The 24647-nt window shown below is 39.7% G+C and overlaps 1 protein-coding gene across 1 annotated transcript in view; it reads right to left on the reverse strand.

Annotated features, from left to right (window-relative positions):
- Nucleotides 1-24647, reverse strand: part of sema6e (sema domain, transmembrane domain (TM), and cytoplasmic domain, (semaphorin) 6E) — a 197817-nt gene that overhangs the window by 122782 nt on the left and 50388 nt on the right. Inside the window, 7 exon segments of the mRNA XM_034174361.1 lie at nucleotides 991-1146; nucleotides 1420-1551; nucleotides 2566-2783; nucleotides 2998-3086; nucleotides 4632-4754; nucleotides 6940-7030; nucleotides 23714-23815. Coding sequence (XP_034030252.1) covers nucleotides 991-1146; nucleotides 1420-1551; nucleotides 2566-2783; nucleotides 2998-3086; nucleotides 4632-4754; nucleotides 6940-7030; nucleotides 23714-23815 — 911 coding nt within the window.

Consider the following 24647-nt stretch of genomic DNA (forward strand, 5'->3'; position numbering starts at 1 on the left):
CCTTATGTTAAATATGAACGAAATTGGTCAACTAGTTCATGAGATATTGCACTAACAACAGATGGCAATGATAATATCTTGAATATCTCACTGACTTTGAAACTGACCCCAAGGTCGCTGTAAACTGCTGGTGTCGGGGAATCACGCAAGTACACCCTTATGCTAAATATGAATAAAACTGGTCAACTGTTTCTTGAGATATTGAGTTAACAAGCAAAAATGTACGGACAGACAGATGGACAGACATGCTGACTGCGATATCCCCCCTGTATTTCATACCGGGGGATAACAAAAATATGTTTGGGACCTCAGTGGAGGTAGGCGTCTAATGATAACTGCAGCTTCATCCTTATGTTTGATCAACAGTTGTAAATACAAGAAATACACCTAAGAATACAAAATGGGAATAAAAGCAGGAACTTTTTACATTTTGTTGACAAGCTAGAAACATGAATTGTACTTTGGGTGCCAATTGCTTATATGATGATAATGTGATATCAAAAGTGTGAAATAGCTATTTTATTTTTTAATTTTCTGCTGTGTTTTGGGAAAAAATACTGCATATCATTTTTTCATAAAGGATGCCATAATTTATAATTTTGATAACAGAAGTAGAAAATCTCTGAAATAATTAATCCAACAGTGTCAAACATTTCTCACTGCATTTCCTCAAAATGAAAATTTCCTGCATTTTGGAAGGTTTTTTTTTTTTTTGGCATTTTGGATTCCTGGTTGATTAAATATAAAGAATTGGAAAACAACACTGTAGGTACTGAAAAAAATATACCGAAAGGTTTAATGACTATTTATGAAGAAAAAATTCCCAAAAATAGTCCCATTCAAGTTATTGCTATTTTCAGATCTATAGGAAATCATTCGTCAGTTTTCTGCCACTTGCACCCTGAGAGATCATGGGGGAGCATACTTCAGCAGGTAGGGTGCACCTTGGGATGCTTTAGTTTTCCTTTAATATAGTAATTCAAACTGTACCTGCTGGTGGTGCGGGTGAAGTAGGGTCTATCATTAACAGAGGGGACAGACTCATCCATTAGCGGGTACGACTTGATGAAGGTCAGGGTGTCGTCAGGAAAGGTGGTGGAGGACTTGTAGGCAGCTGCTGAGCCCTCACCAGCACAACAGCCTGGCCTGTGCAGCACAGAGAAAAAAAAAATCATCAAGAGAAAATCTAGTTTCTTGAGCACAGATGCTAAAAAACAAAACAACAGCAACAAAAAACACTGGCAGCTGTTTGTTTCTGGAGAAGAGCAGGAGGGAAGAACAGCTGCCTTATGCGACTGTTTTTGTTCAGAAATGTCTGTGCAGAACAATAACTGCAGCAGCTGACAAACTCCATTGCCAGCAGCACATAAACACATTCACTTAAAGTGACAGCTCACTATTTAAAATTACTTTTCTTACCGTGGTTTTGGGACATGCTCCTCTGGTACAGGTGTCCACGCTGACTCACTGTTCTTCTGCTCTTTGAATTTGCCATTAAACGCCTTTTCTATGTCGTCCATGTAGAAAGCACAAACGGCTGAGCCAGTGATGCTGTCAAAAAGACCGCAAAGAAAAAAGAGTTTACAGAGACAAAAATAAAGGCATTCCCAGTTCTGTCCAACACTGGCCTCTATCATCCCATTAAGGAGACACAACCATGCATGTATGAAAAGAGCATGTTTCTGGCTTGTGTCTAGCATTTTGTTTGTTATGCTACTTCTCTTTTACGATTTGTTCTCCACAGTTCATTGCGTAGACATAACTGTCAGTCAGTCAGCGAGTTGGTTTGCAAACTTCCCATCACTAACTCCATAAACACTACTGTGTATGCAGCTTTAGAATTTTAGGTTCTAATACTGTAGATACAGATGAGGGCCACTGAACCTCCTATTTTGTGCCATGTTGGTATCATCTGTCATAGTTTGCAGTGATTCTTGAATACATGTTCACATATTATTTTCTGAATGCACACCCAACAGGTGTGACCACATGCAATTGGACTGCCTAAATGTGTTTCAATTTTTAGGCATCCAAAATTGTTGAAAATGTACTGCTTTTAGATCAGCACCCCAATTAGCATATGTGTTCCATTATATTTATGTCATCTGAATATACTGTGTACAAATTCTGAATTATAGTCACTATCAACTATCATAAGTAAAATGGTGGCTCAACAAACATTCCAATTAACATGCAAATATATGCCCCGAATATTGTAAGACTGAAATCTGATGTCACTGATCAAAAGTTTTCTCAAGGTCAGTCTTTTTTTAAATTTTCCACTTATGTCACCATTTTCCACAAAGGAATTCAATGAAGTTCTGCTGTATTAAAAAGCCATCCAATGAATAAAGCGTGTATGATGTTACAGCAGTTTAACTTTTCTTGTTCCAGAACCACATGTTGTGTGTCCTTCCTGATGCAACCCCAGATGCACATGAAGACTGGCACATAAATGGCTTTGAACCAGCAACCTTGTTGAGAAGTGAGCACTACCACTTTATGTACACTCTTTAGCTTATCCTCAACAAAGAACAGCACTGATCCCTGTGTGGCTTCACTGACCTGTTAGCCTGTGTCGTAAAGACGCCGAGAACAGCTGGCCGGTGGTTGATCTGCAGCACATTAGTCAACGACTGCAGAACATCAAAGTAGAAGAAGGAGTCCCCAGGGACAGAGCAGTTCAGCCGGGCTTTGAGAAATGATGTCCAGTAACGTTCCAGCACCCTTGGGGAACCACCATTGTCATTCTTACAAACTCGTGCTACTCTTGAGAAAACCACCTAAAGAGACGAGAAGACAAAACATTAAGAAGAAAACACCACAACCCACATTTTCCCCACCATACTTCCTACCCACGAGAAATACTGAACACTACTTCAGAATCTTGGAGGCATGTGGTTTCTATAGCGAGCAATTTTGTTTGACTTCACTCCACATACCACAACTCTACCGAGCATCTGTTTTAGCCCAGAAAGACTAAAACAAGCACCTTACCTTGCCAAGTGTGGTGTACTCCACCGCAATCTCACTGAAGAAGAAGTACACATAGTTCCCGTACTCAATAGCATGGAGAAAATGGGGCTCTGAGGGAGACAGGAAGAAAAGCTTTGTGACAACCACTTGCTGACAGTGATGCCTTATTTTCAATATGATAGCAGTTTGTGAGAAAACAGCGGGTAGAGCTGGTAAACACAGACGCTCAATTTGGAAAATGGATCCAAGAGAGACTGCGTTCTCAGAAGGCAAATATGAATAGAAAAATAAGGAGAAATACTCCTACAGTGAAAGAGAAAACATTTATAACAGGGATGGATGATGTCAATAAAATCTATCTAGTTGTATGTATGTATTACTGTGAATTTAATGGAAATGGCGCTACATATTAACTTCAGCGATGCATTAATTATTCAGTGCTTGTTTCATTTTCTGCCAAATCTAACAATGTTTACCTGTGCTGCTTCTGCCAAACAAATAATGCATCAAGAGTATTAAGCCAAAGGCAACTTGATTTATTGTTTATTCTGTTGATGTTTTGATTTGCTGCCTTCATATTCTGCTTTGTAAATGATCAACAATTTTCAAACAGAAGCAAAACTATTTGATTTCATGATATTGATCAGCATTGTGATCTTTCACATTCATGGGAGGAAATTAAGAAATGTTTTTAAAGTAACCACATGAGAAAACCTGTTTCTTTGCTAACTGGGTCAAATTTGGTTAAAAAAAAAAGGAAATCAATGGGAGACACTCCATTTGAGGAACTGACTGGTGAATTTGGAAAGGTGGTGGAATATGAAAGAATGACAGACCAACTGACTAATAAGGTGGAAAATATATATACCTAAGTTTACGTATGACTGAGGAGATGGTGGCAGGTGGGTTTGAGAGGTGAGTTTGTGATAAGAGGCTCTTCGGTTTGATTTCCCGTCAGACAGGCAACTCACTGAGGCCCCTTGACTAAGGTCCTTAATCCCCAAGCTTCTACTGACGTCCAGTTGAGCTCTTTACATGGCAGCTGACGTCAGTATGTGGGTGTGTGAACGAGAGAATGTGAGGAATCACTGTAAAGTGCTTTGAGCTTCAGCATCAGATGGAAAAGTGTTACAAAAACGAAGCCCATTTACCATTTATGATTAAGAATCAAAGCACAAACACAGTTTACCTCATGTTTATTTTACCATTTGTCATTTACTCATTTTTGGCTGATGTTTGTATTTGTTTTAAGAAGCCACAGGGAGAGGCTATTATTGCTTTTTGAATTTTTCCATGTAATTTATATTTCTTCTTCTGTTGAGGGTGCGTGTTTATCATTTTGCATTTGACTGTATTTGCTTTTTCACTGATTGGAAACCTTGCCCAGAAAGACCAACATTAATGTCATTACAAACAGCAAGCCAGACTAGAATCTACCACAACTTTGGATTTTGTTACAGCATATATCAGCTCAGTGCTGGTAAAGACACTCTAATAGTCTGATGAGTAGTAATCGACATGTTGATTCTTTGGAAATAATAAGGTAGCAGTCCATTTACTCTTGTGTCCATTTCATCAGCCCAACTCTAACCATGACACATTGCTGCAACCAATGTGTTAACATCTTTAGGACTGCCTGTAGCCTGCAGCCTCACCTCGCAGCCATTTGGAATCATATTTGACGGTACGAAGAACAGCACTACTTTCTCCCAGACTGCGGTAAATCACAGCATCACTTGCCAAGAAGTCAGTCATGGTGGCTGAATAAAAATCACCTCCTGGAAAAGATAAAAAGAAAAAGCAAGTTACAGCTTCCATCAACAATTCTTGTCACCTGTGTATCTATTTTTGTCACAAGTGACTTTTATCGGCCTTTAAAAATGGGCAATTGAGAACAGATGTAGCAAAACGTGACACTTTAAATAACACCCGGAGTGAACTTTGCATAAATGTCAGTGGAAACCTGGCAGGACAGAGGACAGGTTTGGCTTTTATACTGCCATCCCATCACTCTTCCATGTCCACCCCTCAGTGCTGAACTCCAGAGTGCTGATATATCAGCTTACTGCACCTCCTCTGTCATGCTTTTTATAACTCATCAGTTTATGCCAGTGTTTTCCAGTCCTGGTCTAAAGAACTGCACAGGCTCCATTTGTCCCTGGACTAATCAGAGCAGATCAGCTTGGTCATGTGTGTTCAGTCAACTGTTAGCTGAACACACCTGAGGACCAGGATTTGGAAACATGGGGTGAAGTAATCAGGAGCATGGACACTTTGAGTGACAGGAAGTGCCTGCTGGTGAGAAGATTCACAGCCCTGTTAGCAGAGGCTGCTAGCTGCTGTGGACTCAACTGTCTTAGTCCTTTCCGAACATTTTATTTCAAATATCTGACATAATACAGTACGACTTGACATTAACACCAGCATTTAGTCAGCCAACATGCCAGTAAAGTCGTGGTCACATCCCGCCGTACTTGCACGTGCGTGCAGTCTACTTGCAAAAACGTGGGCTAAATTTGGAGATCCGTACATCGTAAGTACTGTCTCAGTACGAATTTAGGAGCACGCAGACACACGCAGACACGCCGTAGAGGTTTTAGTGCATGCAGAACCTTCGCTGCGGTCAGGCTGCGGATTCACCAGCAGTGCAGATGACGCACGTTGAGTACTGCCTCAGTACGGATTCAAAGCGGCACATTTTCATTCAATTACTATTGAATTAACCAAATCAGTACGTAGGCAGTACGGATTACGGCAATCACCACATACTATGGAGGCCGAAAGACTTGCATGCACGACGCAGCTTCTCACTTGAACTTGGACTTTATTTTCAAACGTCAGCAACACACACTCCACAGCTTCAGTCTGATAACTAGCTGTAACTTTTCAAGGCAAGTAAACACTCGTACAACTGACCGCTGCAGGCTGGACATGCTCATGCATCGCCGATGCCGAAAAACACCTGCCGCTCCGGTCCCGCTCATAAAAAAGAAAAGCGACCCCACACACACACACACTGCTTTATTGTCAACTCTCTTTATCTTTACACGCCTAGAGACGTGCGTTGAACGTACTCCCTCCCTCCTCTTGCTACTGCCTCCGTACGTTTTCACAAAAACGTAGTGGCCGAGGCATCCGCAGAAAACGTACGGCGAAAAAAAAACGCACGGTGGGTTGTGACCGGGGCTTTACTGTTTTAACACACAAACTGAAGCAGTCATTATGAAAAGCACTGTCCGGTCCACAAAATCATATGTTAATCAAACAACTGAGCCAAAGCTAGTCTGTCAGCCTTAGCTTTGCAGTTTTGGCCAAATCAATCAATCAATCAATCAAAATCACTCAAAAAAAAAAAACTGTGCAAATGGTGGTGGTGGGTATGTTTAGCATTCATTCTCCTCACACAAGACATGTTGCTCTGCTCACATTCCACCTCTTTACCTATTTATGGAGTTAGGCAGCCAGACACTGCCAAGATGGTGACATAGATTAAAAACTCTTGGTACAGTCTCATCTCACTACCAAAGGTGAGATGTGAAATGACCACTATAAAAACATTATAAAAACATTCACTCAACTCAAAAGTGGGGAAAAGAAAAGTGGAGACAGGTGTTATCACATGGGGGATGTAACATTGTATAACACACAAGTACAGCACAAGTTCAGGACATGTTCCTTAACCTGAACTGAAGGAACCCAAAGAAATTTGATTTAATATGTTAAGAAAAAAGTAGTAGAAACCAAGATCAGAAGCTTTAATGGCATTTTTTGGTTTTATATGCCACTTAAGTGACTAACACATTTTATGTTGAATGACAGATTTATCATTTAAAAACCTTATGAAATGTTTTATCCTCAGCATGATTTTAAAAAGATGACAAGTGAAAAATATTCAACTTTGCGAGTGCTCGAGTAGAAAGACTGGAGGAAGAAAAACAACAATCACTACCCTGCTTTACTCACCGGCGAAAAGGCCAACGTTGGACTGGCGAGACTCAAAGGGACAGCGAGCCTGTCCCACCACCTCCTCCCCTTCCTGTTCCAGTGTTGACATCTAGGTCAGAAAACACACAATGACAAAGTGAATACTTTATAAAGCAATACACAGAACTGCAATGCTCACCTCATAAAAGCCAGAATGGCGGCTGTAAATGTGTTTGAAAATAACAGTGTTATTGCTTACACTTGTAAAACCCATGAGAAGCACCTACAAAATCAATCTGTCCTCAACCCCCAAAAGTCTTTAGTGTCACACGTACTGTAAAGGATGTGCACCAAATCTATCTCTCATAAAGAACAGCAACATGTGAGTCGTGAAGATTGGTTTTATTTGATGTATTGTATCCAGGTCAGGTTGAGTGTATTAAGTTTGATGTCATGCTGTTATGAGCGTAGAAGACCCGCTATCTCTCCGCTACAGATATTAAGATGCTATTTTCCAACCTGCTGTTAACAAGATTGTAAACTGCAGTTATGACACTGAGCAAAATCTACTGGAGTGTGTGTGTTTGTTTGTGTGCATGCCTTGGTGCAAAGCTGAAATTCTCACACACACACACACACACACACACACACACACACACACACACACACACACACACACACACACACACACACACACACACACACACACACACACACACACACACACACACACACACACAAAAGGCACATTAACGCTCTAGCTTTGGTGCACATGATGCGACAGCACATCCTCTGTCACAAAAGTGTGCATAATCAGGCCACTATTGCACATCTGTTATAAGTCATAATGGGTGAGTCTGAGAAAGAAAGAAAGACCACAGTGGGGCACTTTGTGGCAAAAAGACCAGAATAAGCAGCTCCTTGACAGTTTGTACAACCGTCTTCTATTTTCATGCATAGTGCGAAGCTGGGATCGTTAGTAAAAAGAAGGCAGCTCAAATTGAGTTGTTGGTTCTGCATTTTGGGTGAAAACAGACGTTAAGATAGTCTAAAACAGATCTCTTACACCAAAATATCTAAATATGTTTAAAGTCACTAAATTGGTCATCTGTAAACATGATGCCAACTAAATCTGCAGATACTCATGAATGAAAATAAAACAAACAATATTTATGAGTCAACAGCCAGAAGGCATTTAAAATGGAGCAGCAGTAAAACGGTATGCTATGAAATTTAAAATAATGCCAGGGCACTGTGCGCACACAGCTGCCAACCTAATGATCACAGACAATTACATGGACAAACAACACCAAATTAAACAGGCAAACACAATTCTGCATTAAATGCAACATGCTGGTTAGTTAGCTGGACTTCATGCTTTGGTTGTGATCTGAAATTAATCTTGTCATTGTTACCTCTTAGGATGTAAATTATATGTTACAACTAATGACAACACAATGATGAAATCAAACAATGAAAACAATACTTAAAATATATTGTTGATAGGTGATCCTGTATCAGAGGCAGATTGTTTAATACAAGTAATTTTAGTAAAATGAATAATTTATTTTGCTGATAGTCTAACCACGACCACCATCTATCCACCCGTTTTCTAAATCTGCTTCTTCCAGTTAAGGGTCACAAGGGTGCTGGAGCCTATCCCAGCAGTCATTAACATCATTAGTCATTAACATATAAATTAAACTCTTTATCAATAATTTATACATGCTGACAGCTAATTATATATGCTAAAAGAACACCGAACAATATCATGGATGTGTGTACTTGAATATTAGTGCAAAGATCTTTTCAATATCACAGTCACATCAGAGTACCCCCCGCCCCCCTTTTTCCCAACTGATCCCATTCGCTACTACTACCTCTGCTCAGGGCCGTATATAGGAATGTGAAGGGGGGGGGTTCAAATCCTTGAGTTGGGGGTCCAGTGGGCCGCAGGGCCCCCGGTGTGGTCGAGGGGCAATGCCCTCGTGGGAGGCTCAGGGGGGCAAAGCCCCCCAAAGCAGAAGCTTTTTGAGGATTTCGAGGGGTAAAAAGCTACATAAATTTCACTTGAAACCCAAAATGTATCATTTTAGGAAATACATTTTTATATACAAATAGTCCTTGCTTGGGATTAGATCAGTCGCCATAAGAACCACCCAGGAAGAACCAAGATAACATTAATGCAAACTTTATACCTGCGGCGTGAAAAAACTCACGCATGCGCACGAAGGTTCAAGCTTGGCTGATGCAAGCGCACGATTCAAATCCATATAGTTTTTGCAAAAAATAAAAAGGTCGGATAGTTTACTAACAGACCTCGTATTTAGCGGTATTAATATTTGCATTTACATTATGAATATGTACGTATATGTACGTTATGTATTAAAATAGCAGTATTTAATTTGGCGACCTTGTTTAACTTGTGAAATTCGCATAATAAATCCCACGCAAATAGTTGCACCTTCACAGTATTTGCAACAGGAAGGAGAAGCTCCCTTTATTTCTCAGCTTATACATACAAACATGTTTTTACAAACCAGACAAGTGTAATTGTGTGTCTACATGGGTATTTACAAGCCTACTTATCTGTAGGCTCTGTAGGGGGGGGTTCAGTTGAACCCCCTGAACCCCTTCTATATACGGGCATGCTGCTACTACTACTAATAATAATACTAATAGTAAAAAAAAAAAATGCTTATAGAAATGAGATCTGCAAAGGAAAGAACCTAATGCTCGTGTTTTGAAAGGAGAACATGCAAACTCCGCAAAGAAAGGAATTTGGCATTGGTGGTGTGCAGTGCCAACCATCGCACCATTATGTTGACTGCCACATAGTCTAAGTGGCAGCATTTGCTGAATTTCTTCATCTGGTAGAGGCTGGTGAAACAACAGTTGTGATGGAGGTGTATGTTGAGGCAAATTTCCAAGTATTATTGAGCTTCCAACTCCTGTGGCTCACCAGAGACGCAATTTGACACCCAGTGACAAATGCAATGTCCAAAACAAATCATATCTGATAAGGAATCTCATGCAATATCATAATTATCTTGGAAATGCAACACATCAGGGAAACTAAAAACACTTAAATCCTTTGTCACTTTGAATGAATTCTTTGTTAAAAATTACTTCACACACAAGATCAGGTCGGGTCTGGGAGCATGGGCTTATGCCGCATGTTGTTGCAGTCACCACGCTATGGAACCACTTTGGGTACTGAATGGCAAGCACAAGACCAACAACCCTCCATCCCCACCACACAAAGATAGCCATCTATCTGCCACAATCAGGTGATACATGGGAGCACTCGAGTTTTTCTATTTGCTAGGTTCCTCAATATTGAGGCACCTATGTGCTGGATCATGCTTAGACATACACATCACATGGACAAAATCTCATAGCTGACATCACAATGCAAGTGATACACTTCCTGTGAGTCTAAATGTTTGTTTGACACAAAGTCACTCCAAAATCTCATAGCTGACATCACAATGCAAGTGATACACTTCCTGTGAGTCTAAATGTCTGTTTGTCACTCCAGCAGAAAGCGTGTTTCAGACCCTCTCCCCGGTTAAGGCTGGGTTTAAAACCCACCCACGCTTTGTCCCCTGTTTACAATGGGGTACTCAGGTCTAAGCAGTTTTGGTCTTTTGTTCATGGTAATGAGTCATTCACGTCATCAGGAAAGTCATCAGGAGAGCCATCAGGAGAGGCATCAGTCCCATCGTTAGGAGGGACAGCTACCCTGTCATTAGGAGGGTGCTAACTAGAGCACAATAGGTGCTAATTAGGGCAATTGTTTAGTCACTAGCCAATATCAGTCTGCCTCTCAGTAGGAGGGGTTTGGTTTGGTTTAATACTCCAGCTTTTGTGGCTTCTGTTATTCTTCTCTACAAGTGTCAAGACAGAAGTCAGACTACCAGAGCAAGAATTTTAGCTGAGGAAGCTTCTGCGATTTGAAGCGAAACGTCCTCGCGTCAAGCAACCCAGTCCAGTCGAAGATTCAAGATTCTCTACTATAGAAACCACCTGGACAATTGAAAGCCTTCACAGAAACAGACCTTAAAAGACTTGGACCTCTGTTTTCTTGCAAACGTAGCAGTATCATCAAACACCCCAGTTCAGTAACCACCTGACTCCATATCTTCTTTTCAGGTGTCACTTGATCTTAAAGGCTGACATCCCAGAGACATGAACATCACTGCTGAGATAAAACCTGGTAACAGCATGGAACAGCATCACTTAAGATAACCCACAAATAACCCAGCCATTGTTGAAGGTTGAAGGAATTCTAAATAATATTGCTGTTTAATGTTGTTGGGGTTTTGTATTAAGATGTTCTATATTATGTTTTGTTATTTATATTTTTTGAAGGCGACTGCATAGTGCTGTGGAACAGAATTTCCCTTTGGGGAGAATAAACTAAATTAACTGCCATGTTCAACGCTTTCATCACATACAGATACATCTTTGATCACCAAGGCCAGGAAGCCATGAAAAACAAAATAAAACAAACAAACAAGGCAAAACAATATGTTACCAGGTGACAAGAAAACAGAACAAAAAAGTTCTCCTTGGGGTCAAGCAACAAGGAACAATGAAAGAACCCGAATCACTGTGTTCACACGAGCTTTAATCTAAATGTATTTTTAACCTCTGTTATATTTCTTATAAATGTAAGTTAAACAATAAAATAAATTAATAATCAAAATATACTTAGAGAGCTTGACACAAAATACTAAATGGAGGTCTTTCATTTTAAGCCAGTTTGGTTTGTGGGTTTGACAACATCTACAGTAGTGTTCAGAATAATAGTAGTGCTATGTGACTAAAAAGATTAATCCAGGTTTGGAGTATATTTTTTGTTGTTACATGGGAAACAAGGTACCAGTAGATTCAGTAGATTCTCACAAATCCAACAAGACCAAGCATTCATGATATGCACACTCTTAAGGCTATGAAATTGGGCTATTAGTAAAAAAAATGTAGAAAAGGGGGTGTTCACAATAATAGTAGCATCTGCTGTTGACACTACAAACTCAAAACTATTATGTTCAAACTGCTTTTTTTTAGCAATCCTGTGAATCACTAAACTAGTATTTAGTTGTATAACCACAGTTTTTCATGATTTCTTCACATCTGCGAGGCATTCATTTTGTTGGTTTGGAACCAAGATTTTGCTCATTTACTAGTGTGCTTGGGGTAAGTGTCTTGTTGAAACAACCATTTCAAGGGCATGTCCTCTTCAGCAAAAGGCAACATGACCTCTTCAAGTATTTTGACATATCCAAACTGATACATGAGACCTGGTATGCGATATATAGGCCCAACACCATAGTAGGAGAAACATACCCATATCATGATGCTTGCACCACCATGCTTCACTGTCTTCACTGTGAACTGTGGCTTGAATTCAGAGTTTGGGGGTCGTCTCACAAACTGTCTGCGGCCCTTGGACCCAAGAAGAACAATTTTACTCTCATCAGTCCACAAAATATTCCTCCATTTCTCTTTACGCCAGTTGATGTGTTCTTTGGCAAATCGTAACCTCTTCTACACATGTCTTTTATTTAACAGAGGGACTTTGCGGGGGATTCTTGCAAATAAATTAGCTTCACACAGGCGTTGTCTAACTGTCACAGCACTTACAGGTAACTTCAGACTGTCTTTGATCATCCTGGAGCTGATCAATGGCTGAGCCTTTGCCATTCTAGTTATTCTTCTATCCATTTTGATGGTTGTTTTCCATTTTCTTCCATGTGTCTCTGTTTTTTTTGTCCATTTTAAAACATTGGAGATCATTGCAGATGAACAGCTTATAATTTTTTGCACCTGCGTATAAGTTTTCCCCCTCCAATCAACTTTTTAATCAAACTACGTTGTTCTTCTGAACGTCTTGAACGTCCCATTTTCCTCAGGCTTTCAAAGAGAAAAGCATGTTCAACAGGTGCTGGCTTCATCCTTAAATAGGGGACACCTGATTCACACCTGTTTGTTCCACAAAATTGACGTACTGACTGACTGAATGCCACACTACTATTATTGTGAACACCCCCTTTTCTACTTTTTTTACTAATAGCCCAATTTCATAGCCTTAAGAGTGTGCATATCATGAATGCTTGGTCTTGTTGGATTTGTGAGAATCTACTGAATCTACTGGTACCTTGTTTCCCATGTAACAATAAGAAATATACTCAAAACCTGGATTAATCTTTTTAGTACATAGCACTACTATTATTCTGAACACTACTCCACCGCGGATACCGAAAGGTCGGATACTTTTCTAACAGACCTCGTATATGGCCTGGAAATGCAGTCAGTAGATTCACATTGTAGCGATGTCAGGCTGGTCTCACACGGGTGCCAAGAAAAACAGACTTTCAGTACTGATAACCCTTTAGTCAGTCCGAGTTCATTACAGTCAGATAATCAAATAATATGCTGCAGTTTCAAGATGTTGTCTTGTAATTTGCCTGATAAAAACCTCTTGGCTACAGAGTGCCACTAAGTGAAACAGCAGTTTGTTAATCTGTACAAACAGACCTCTGCAGTCACTGTCCAATCAGAACTGAGCATTCAGCAAAGCTGTAATAACTGGAGAACAGTTACCCCAGCAGGGAAATGAGGACAGATGGACATGACGCATCAATGTTTTGTTGTGTCACAAGTATGTTGAAAACGCACTCCTTTTTCTTAAGACCAGCTGTCAAGTCAGCAAAGCTGCTTGTTCATGTGTACCTTAGTTGTGCACTCACACGCATATACGTCTTTTACCCAATTCTCTCTTGTCAGTCATTACAGACACAGCTTTTCTGACATGATTTACACTTTCACATTCCTCCTCCAGCTGCCTGGATAACCACTGTGCCTTCTGTTTATTCCCAGAGCTGTAAGAAAGGCGAGGGGAGGAATGGACAGACAGAGACGGGGCTGTATTATGGTTGTACCAGAACTTAGCGCCTCTTCCACAGAAGTCTATGGCAATGATGAGGATTGCATTTTGTATGCAGTCTAACATATAGTTCTTCTAAACATTTTACTCCAGTCTCATGGTAGCATCTGGGAGTTGTTTGGTCAGTTTCAATCAGTGCGTGGTCTGTTTACTTACACAGGTTACTTTGTTAAGGAGGCATAAAGACACATTTAAAATCTGGTGCAGTCCACGTTTGGTTCATTTTCTAAAAGTAATCTGAATTGAGAGACCTTCCTCACCAACCCCCCCCCCCCCCCCCCAAACAAAAAAATCTTCAACAATTGAGTTTTGTGTACTAACTTTTGGAAAAGCAGTGAAGCTGACGGAGAGTGATCATATTCTGGCTACCAGACAGGAACCATCAGCTACATGCTGTATTTAATTCATAAATTCACAGACTAGCCAATAACACTGCATAATCTTTGTAACGTGAAATTTTAGAAAATTTTGCCAGCAATTCCAAAGTAATTGAAAGTAAACTTATCAAAATACTGCATGTAAATAAGGTTTTTTCTTTATATATGTACTGTAGATTTCAATTTAATTTCAATTATTAATGCCAAATCACAACAATGCTGCCTCAAGGCACTTCACACGAGTAGGGTCTAACCTTACCAACCCCCCTAAGCAAGCACACAGGCGGCAGTGGAAAGGAAAAACTCCCTCTGATGATAATGAGGAAGAAACCTCAAGCAGACCAGACTCCGAGGGGTGACCCACTGCTTAGGCCATTTGAACAGTTACAAGGATTTTACTAAGTTTACAAGAATATCATAACAAACAGAAGAAATGGAAAACAGAAACAAATAGAAGAAACAGAAAACACAAACAGAAAAAAACAGAAGATCAACAAAAACAGTCCTTAAAGCCCCCATCACACATAGCAAGAATGCGAAGGAACCATGCCCAAAACGGCAAATATTGCCATATTCTGACAGAGTCGGGAGGAAAAGAGGCATGGTCAGCCGTGTCACAACACATCCGGACTGCCTCGTGTACACCTGAAGGATGCAGCTCAAACATATTTCAGACAACAGTCAGATGATACAGACTGCTGTCAGACGGCACTGACATTGGAGCTGTCACTCACTCACTCACCTATGCAATCAAATCAAAGCACTAAACTGACCTCTGATCAGTGTGTGTCTCATATGACGGCGTGCGTGTGTGTATGTGCTTAGAACAGGTAATCCAAACAGCATGCAAGTGTGTGGCCACATGAAGTGTCCACTCAGCTGCGCGCGTGTGTTTACAATGGCTGAACGAGATGCTACGCTTGTGTGCCTGTGTGTGTAGAACAGGTGATCAAAGAAGTGTGTGGCCGAAATGTTTGCTCGCTTATGTGTTCATAAACGCTGCACCAGCCACTCTGCATGCGCGAGCTGACAGCTGTCAGCGATCACCTGCTGTTGTACAGTTTGGTGAAAAATCCCTTTAGGTGTTTGATCAGTATATGCTTGCATTGCTAATTTTTATTTGTCGGGCTGGACTCCATAACTCCTGCTGAACTGTACTGGCAGTGCGCCAACTTCTCACATGTGCATAACATTCAGATGCAGCCAGTGGACTTTTTCTTTTGTCTTTTTAAAACTTTTTTTTGTTGTCATTTTAATTGATATGCATCTTACCACAACTGTAGTTGGATTATCGTTGTGGGATGGCAATTCACATGGGATTTATTTAAACCAGAGGTGGATTATGAATTTGTTAGCCGATCGACACTGCCAGCACACAGCGCTGTGGAACCCGAGGTACCGGAGGTGAGTTACATGTTTATTTATGTCGTCATGTGCTGGGCAAACATTTCCACATCATATCTGCTACAGACTTTTGTAATAATATGTGCGCTACAGCGGTGACATCCCGTTCAGCTGCCTTGCAAACCTCTGACACGCACACAGTGCCACATACATGTTATTACATAACATTTTCTTCACCCTCCCTAGCTGGGGTCCAGTGGAGGTCGACAAATGTGGCACAGCATGTCAGCAGGCTTTGCTGTGACCGATCAATCTCAGAGCTCAATCAACCATGATCGGATCATTTCAGATATTGTTTTGATGGTGTCAGAATATGTAAATTGCGGTCAGATGGTCCTCAGATTGCACATAGACCGCCATCGGATAGGTGTCCCATCTCGATGATGGTTTTGAACATGTGTATCACACTCGGGGCCGCCGGCCGATTTTGACCAACTGTGTGGACTTCTGCAGATGGCTGCCAGAACATTCTGGAACTGTAATCCAACACTTCTCAGATGTGCGCCGATTAGTCATCGTGACGCCATTCTGCGTGATTCCAGCTATGTGTGAAGGGGGTATAACTGAAATTAAAAAGTAGTTCATTTTGGGTCTTTAATTTTACTGCATCCAATTCCACAACACGTGGGGCTTTCAACACAAGTAAGGCCTCCAGTCAGTGGAGCAACAGGCAGGGCATCCTGAGGTCAGTCCAACACCCTGCGGTGCTGGCCAGCATCTATTCTAGTTGTTATTTCCAGTTGTTAAAGTACACACTGGAAGAAAAGATAAGGCAATGAATTTTTTCTTTTTCTGTGTTGATAATTTTATTGCTTCAATTACTATCTATCTATCTGCATCTCTTAAAAGAACCATCTATCTGCTGCAACACAGTGAATTGTGGGCCCAGTTGTGTCAGATCGGACCAGTTATCTGTCTGTGTGGTTGCCATCCAGGACCCAACGTGATTCCGGGGTGGCTGCACCAATGTGTCGCACCAGCCCATTTTCCCGGATCAGATTTATTACTACTCCATGAAACACTTGATTAATCACTGGCAGTGTTTGAAATTTAACATTTCAGTTTTTCATGGCAAGGACAAGATTTTACAGAACTCATATTACATTAGAGATCAAGCTCTTTAGTTTATCATCTAGTACTGGGATGATGCACAGGGATGGGTATCGAGAACTGGTTCCTTTCGGGTATTGTTAAGAAATTATTCGATCCACTGATATCAATAACCTTTTTGCTTAACAATTCCCTTATCGGTCCTTCAGACTGGCCGTTGATTTTGAGGGTGTTTGTCAGGAAAATGATCATTTCTCTACATTGATTACAGACCCTGCAGCAGGTCTGTAATCAACTTTTCTGCAGCGCGGCTTTGCTTTGAACCTTGCACCAATCGAAGCAGTGATGATCTGGTACTTCGTTGATTCATTGTTTTATTTCGCTTTATCTTAATTTTCCCCACTAAAACCCTAAACAGCATATGTCTTTGAGTAATAGTTACCTTTTTTATGCTAAACCGACCTGTTACGGTCTTCTGAAACAGTTGATAGATGTATTTTATAACTTAAAAGCGGGACCAATGCTAATGCGTTAGCATGTCTATGGCATTTTAAATGCTAAAGTTAGCATTAACCTGTTCACATCTCAACAGGTTGTGTGTGCATTTGTTTTCTGTATAATAATGGCTCATGTTCATTGTTGTAAAAGAGTCAAATTGTATTTTTTAAATTTATTTTTATTCATATATTAATAATAGCAACAACAATAACAATAATAACTCATAATAACTAATAATGCTACAATACAATTTTAGAGAAAGAGACAAAAAGAACCCGATGAAATGAAACAACAAAAAAGATAAAACCAACTAACAATGAAAATAAATAAATACATATAGAAATAAATAACTGTTTCCTGTCAACACCTAGTGACTCTTACACCTCCACTTCATCTCTGTTTTATTTAAGTTTAATGACAACTTGTTTCAGATGTATGGAAAAACATTTATGCCAATATTGTCTGAAAGGAAATGCTTTTGACAAAAACTACAGATTTAGTTTATTCCTATTTATGTCCAGAGATCAAGGATCCACCATGTAGAGTTTGTATATCCATTAGTGACACACAGTTCTTGTTTCTGTAAAAAATAACTAAATTTGACACATTTAGTTCTATAAAATTCAGCTTGATGCATATACTAGATCTCTATTGTTTGAAATTCAACTGTGGAGGAAATACTAATGATCCTGACTTCAATGTCATTGTGGCAACTCGTAATATGTGGACAAAAACCCAGTTATGTGATACCGCTATGCGGTTGTGTGTACTGTAATAAAACTGATTTTGGTGTGATTTGGAGGTTATAATGATTTTGTGTTGATTTTATGGATTTTCTCACTTGGTTATACAGGTGGACCCTCAAAGGGGTTGACGTATGATTTCAGAGCTTCTAGAATTCAAATATTTTCGTGCAGGTGGTGTTGGGGGTTAATTTTGGGTTTCAGCTTTTTTTGTTTTTTACCACTTTTATCCCTGAATATGTCAATCGTGAGTCACTTTTGTGTGGATTAATGTCACTAACTGGGACTCCTGTCTTGTTGTGAGAAAGAAATGAGAATCGTCCTCCGTTCTGTTCACACAATTCCAAACGCTGCGCGGCTCTCTGCCGAGTCAAGTTAGAACGATAGAGTCCAGCCGGAATTAATAACTTCAAAGTGAAACACAGTTTAAATCAAATGACACCTCTTTCCAAACGTTGTAATACAAACAAACTGCAATCAATCAAAACATTTTTTCCTCACAAAATGAGACGTCCTGCCCTGACGTGCAGCAGCCGGCTGGGCTCAGCTCAGAGTATGGAGAGACATTCATGCCAAAATGTCTGAAAGGAAATGCTTTTGACAAAAAACTACAGATTTTATTTATTTTTATTTATGTCCAGAGATCAAGGATCCAGTGACCAATTTAAAATGTTGCTGACATAGAAAACCTGTAAAGCCTACTTTTAGTACACAGAAAATTCAGAAGAGGTATCGATAAGGGAATCGATAAGGAATTGGATCAATAAGCGGAATCGATAATGGCATCGATATCGATAAAATCTTATCAATACCCATCCCTAATGATGCACTTACTTCCTTATTAGATACTGTCACAATATTTGGGTGATGATTTGATATGCATTCTGAAATGCCACTAATTTCAACAGAGATAATACTATACTGTTTATCAATGTATACAAGATACAATAAATCCAAAATGGCTTCCATGATTAAAATATTCCAAAATGTTCCCTCTCCATGGGTGATTATCTTAGTTTTGGTGCGATGTTCATATCAAGTCTTCTTTTGAAATATGATCAACCATTTTCATCTCCTGAATCAAGGGCATTTGAGGGTCAATGTCTAAACAAAAGGTCACATGCAAAAGCTACAGACCTTCCATTTTCATTTTGTGCCCATATCGTTTTTGTATCACTTGCAACTTTCCTCGGATGAGTCATATTAACAAGATAGCACTCCTTTCTCTCAAAACCGCATATCGCCATGTCCCAAATCAAGGTCATTTTGGAGGTCAAGGTCAAAACAAAATGTAGGGTGCAAAGCTACAATCACCCCCTATCCATATCGCATTTCTACCAGCAGCCACGCAAAAGAAGTCCTGTTGACAAGATTTTAAGATGAAATGACAGACAGATCGACCCCAATACTATACAGCAAAAGCTAAAAATTAAAACACTTCAGTCAGTCATATAGATTCTGGAATTAAAACAATACATATCATACACATATACATCATTTTTGATCAGGATATGTCATTCAAAGCACATATTAAACAAATATGTAGGACTGCTTTTTTGCATTTATGCAATATCTCTAAAATCAGAAAGGTCTTGTCTCAGAGTGATGCTGAAAAACTAATTCATGCATTTATTTCCTCTAGGCTGGACTATTGTAATTCATTATTATCAGGTTCTCCTAAAAGTTCCCTAAAAAGCCTTCAGTTAATTCAAAATGCTGCAGCTAGAGTACTGATGGGGACTAGAAGGAGAGAGCATATCTCACCCATATTGGCCTCTCTTCATTGGCTTCCTGTTAATTCTAGAATAGAATTTAAAATTCTTCTAAGGAGGCATAAAGACACAGTACCATATCACCCCAATAGAGCGCTTCGCTCTCAGACTGCAGGCTTACTTGTAGTTCCTAGGGTTTGTAAGAGTAGAATGGGAGGCAGAGCCTTCAGCTTTCAGGCTCCTCTCCTGTGGAACCAGCTCCCAATTCAGATCAGGGAGACAGACACCCTCTCTACTTTTAAGATTAGGCTTAAAACTTTCCTTTTTGCTAAAGCTTATAGTTAGGGCTGGATCAGGTGACCCTGAACCATCCCTTAGTTATGCTGCTATAGACGTAGACTGCTGGGGGGTTCCCATGATGCACTGTTTCTTTCTCTTTTTGCTCTGTATGCACCACTCTGCATTTAATCATTAGTGATCGATCTCTGCTCCCCTCCACAGCATGTCTTTTTCCTGGTTCTCTCCCTCAGCCCCAACCAGTCCCAGCAGAAGACTGCTCCTCCCTGAGCCTGGTTCTGCTGGAGGTTTCTTCCTGTTAAAAGGGAGTTTTTCCTTCCCACTGTAGCCAAGTGCTTGCTCACAGGGGGTCGTTTTGACCGTTGGGGTTTTACATAATTATTGTATGGCCTTGCCTTACAATATAAAGCGCCTTGGGGCAACTGTTTGTTGTGATTTGGCGCTATCTAAAAAAATTGATAAAAATTGATAAATTGATATCTTCTTTAAAAAAAAAGATGCTTCAGAGAATCAATTTCTCCACACCCCGATTATCATCGCTATGGGAGAAATCACCACAGCTCGTGGGGCTATCATCTCTCACTGTACAAACCCTTGAAGGAAAAAAATCAGATTTAAATGGAAAGATTTTAGATTTAACGAGAAGTAAGATTGAAACATCAGACATATGTGGTGTCACTGACCCACTGACAGAGGGTTGTTAACGCTCAAAATGTGAATAAGCTGTAAATCGTTATCCACAAACTGTTAATTGCAAAATGTGAATACTGAAAAATATCTCCCAAAACGTGAATATCATTCATGATATATGTTTTTTCAGTTTAAGTAGTTTATGGATTTCAGTTTACGGCTCAATTACTGCAGGAAATCTTGATCACAAACCCTATGACCGCAAAAAAAAAAAAAAAAAAAAAAAATATATATATATATATTTTTTTTTTTTGGCAGGGGTCACTACAGCCGGTGAGGTGGAGAGGTGATCCAAGCAGCTCTCGATGGTGTCAAACACCCGCTCCCGCTGGGTGTGTCCTGCTCCAGGGACAGTGTCAGGTGAGGAGTTTGACTGGGGACGGTCCACCTGTCAAACTCATAGAGGAGAGAAACTGCCCCCTCTGGTAAACGGCTCAATAAGCTTAAGTAAAACGCAGAAAAACAAACAATAGTTTCTAACCTCAGGAAGGTAGACAACGAGCTACAGACTTATTTTTATCCATATGAGCCGTCATCTGAACTGGAAAAATAATATTGTTCCGAACAAGCAGACGCCTGAGAAACAGAAGAGTAGGGGCCATCTACAAAGTGCAAAAATGAAAAGAGACACCAGAAAAATATTCAATAAACTCAGGTGTGGTGTCACTGAATTCACTAAACACAGTGGTCTCCTGCTGGTTATACTATAGAACTCAGTTTGGAACAATGTGCAAAAATTTTATTTTAGTAAATTAGTGAATTTTATTGCTCATTTTATGACTTATTTTAATGATAAAGAAATCACTCAAATTCAATTTCTGCACATTTTCCAAACTGAGTACTGTAGTATAACCAGCAGGACTCCACTGATGTGTGCAGTAAATTTTGTGTCACTACAACATATAACATTGCCCCTATTGAAAATTTAAAGTTTTTCACAATGACATTTTTCCAAACTGAGTGCTGTAGTAAAACCAGCAGGATTTCACTGATGTGTGCAGTGAATTTGATGACACCACACCAGAATTAACTGTATATTTTTCTGGTGTCTTGTTCTTGCACTTTGTAAACAGTCCCTACACTTCTGTTTCTCTGCCATCTGCTTGTTCAGGTCAATAAGATTCCAGCTCAGATGACAGCTCATATGGATAAAAATAAGGTTGTAGCTCATTGTCTACCTTCCTGAGGTTAGAAACTAGTGTTGTTTATTTTTCTACATTTCTCTTAAGATTATTGAGCTGTTTACCAGAGGGGGATGTGAGTCGCCAGTCAAACTCCTCACATAACACCATTCCCGGAGCGGGACACACCCAGCGGGGCCGGGCGCTTGAGACCATTGAGAGCTGCTAGGATCACCTCCTCAGGCTGTCGCAACCCCCGCAAAAAATTTAAACAAATAAATAAAATAAAGTAAAAATAAAAATAATTTTTGTGGTAATAGGGTTTGCGATCAAGATTTCCTGCAGTAATTGAGCCGTAAACTGAAATCCATAAACTACTTAAACTAAACTACTTAAAAAAAAACATATATGAAAAAAACATATACAGTATATTCACGTTTTGCGAGACCTGCGTTAACATTTTGTGAGACTCGCATTCATGTTTTGGGAGATATTTTTTCAGTATTCACATTTTGCAATTAACGTTCTGCGGATAATTCACAATTTGCAGCTGATTCACGTTTTGGGGGTTAACAGGGTCCAACTACTAAGCAAATTCATAGAGAATGCCTGGTCACTGGCAAGAGCCCACACTACTAAATCTCAAATTATCCAACTGCTTTCTACATTACTCACATTTTTAGATTTACAGTCTGACCTGCGGAACGTCACTCCTCTGCTAACATCCAGCTGTGAATCACCATCAAACTGGGTGAGTTTCCCTCTAAGACTATCAGATCATCTCGGGTTTGTTAGACAGTGAACAAACTAGGAGCTTTACCTTTGCTTTGCCCTTAAATAAACATCTGTGCATTTTCTAGGCTGCAGTATTTTGACTTGGAAACTTTAGTCTGTGCTAATATTTACTTCCATGGTGACATGGCGCTAAGAGCTTTACCCGCTGGCTATGATTAGTCTCTTGACTCTATTTTTGTTTTCCCTTCCTCTCATTCCATCTACTCCCTTGGCAAAGCCACAGAATAGAAAAAGCTGTTATTATTTTCATTATCGTGCATCTTGTGTCTTGAGCCGTCAGACCGCACTTCAAATAAGCCAACAATTTAGTCCATGAAGACAAAGCATCTGAAGTCACCTTTCTCTCTCTGAAGTCTCTTGATGCATTCAGTTGTTTTATAGTGACTGTGACCTGTGCAGCTACAGGTTCCCAGAACTCAATCATCACTGGCAACAGATGCTGATAAATTTCCTGATTCCAACATCAGCATGAATATTTCCTTTGCTCCACTATTATTATGTGGCTGGTCTATTTTGCTGGAGCAGTGTTCAGTGTTCTGAACTGCAAAATCTTTTGCACATGACATTAGTGACTCAGGGTTGAGTTAAAAACTAGTAATGCATTCAATCTTCATTATTAATGCACACACATGCCTACTTTTTATTTTCCATGTTAAGTGATTGTAAACATAACAGAGGTGAAAAAGAAGTGGGCAAGAGAGCGCTGCAAGAGTTAAATGAATCAGAAAACATAAAATCTGGCTGCTACTGTGAGGCTTTTGTACATGTTATAATGCAAGATGCTACATCAGATGTGGACGTGAGACAGTGAGGGTGGAGCTACGCCATGACAGATGCACAGCCTGGGCTGTGCAGTGACTGACCAGCAATTTTCAGCCTCCAACATGCCATCATAACATGCAGTAGTGTGATGGGACACTACTGGTCTCCATTTCTGCACCCATAAAGTGCTGCTGATATCTCTGACAGATAGAATACCTTTTATAGGCACCATAAACACCATATGATACACGATTTAATGCTCATTTTTCATTTTGATTAGCAATAACGTGGTACAACAGAAACATTACACAACAATACAGTCACACATCTGATTATGGTTTTGATATAGTGTCTTATCTGCAAGGGAAGCCAGCTGCACACAGCATATAACAGCGATACTTCAGGATCTCACCTTATAGTTACGACAGGTAGGGTTGAACGCATTTGTTCCACAAGCAAACAGCGTCTCATCGTTGCGTGGCACCAAGACTTTGATGTAGTTATAACATTCATCCTGTTCGTAAGAAACATTGATATTACTGATTATCAGGAACCATGTTTCCATGTTGTCTTAGCATGCTAAGATCAGAATCAATGCAAAGCATGATTCACTTTAAGTTAATTTAAATAAATTCCTTGTTGTACAGTAGTTAAGGTGTATGTTGTGTATGGCTTTTGTTTTAAACACTTTCAAATATTTGTTGCAATTTTATAATTCTTTTTAAAACTGAATTGTTTGGCTTTTAAATTCTTTTTTATTTGGATGAACAAATATCCACCACATACATTTTTACAAACTTAATCACTCAAGCACTCAGAAACAGATAGATTTAGAGAGTTTGAATGGTTTGTCCATATAGCCCTCCTGAGATTTTTTTGGATCATTAATTATTCCAGTTATAAACAATATCAAAAAAGAACAAACTTCATAAAATGGTAAGAGGGCAGATTCACATGAAGCATTAATACAGCTAAATGAAATCAGATCTGATTGGTTTCACATACTCAGTCCTTTTGGTCCAGATCTTTTAAAATTTTTCTTTCTCAACTTTGAGGGAAAATGATATCTTCTCCATGACATAAATCTAAAACAATTTCAATCCTCTCCTCAATGGTGGGTGGTTCTACTTTTAGCCATTTCCTTGTGATGGATTTCTCACAGGATGCCAATAGTATAGCCAGAAGTTTTTTTGTCGTATGTTTTAAACAATAAATAACCCAAATACATAACTTCAAATGGAATGTCCATACCAAATATATCTTTTATATGTTTGTGGATCTCTTCCCACTAAGGCCTCATTACCTGGCAGTCCCAAAAAATATGGAACCCACACATAGACCCACAA

Source organism: Thalassophryne amazonica, chromosome 7 (assembly GCF_902500255.1).
Source record: "Thalassophryne amazonica chromosome 7, fThaAma1.1, whole genome shotgun sequence".
In the NCBI taxonomy this organism is placed as follows: Eukaryota; Metazoa; Chordata; class Actinopteri; order Batrachoidiformes; family Batrachoididae; genus Thalassophryne; species Thalassophryne amazonica.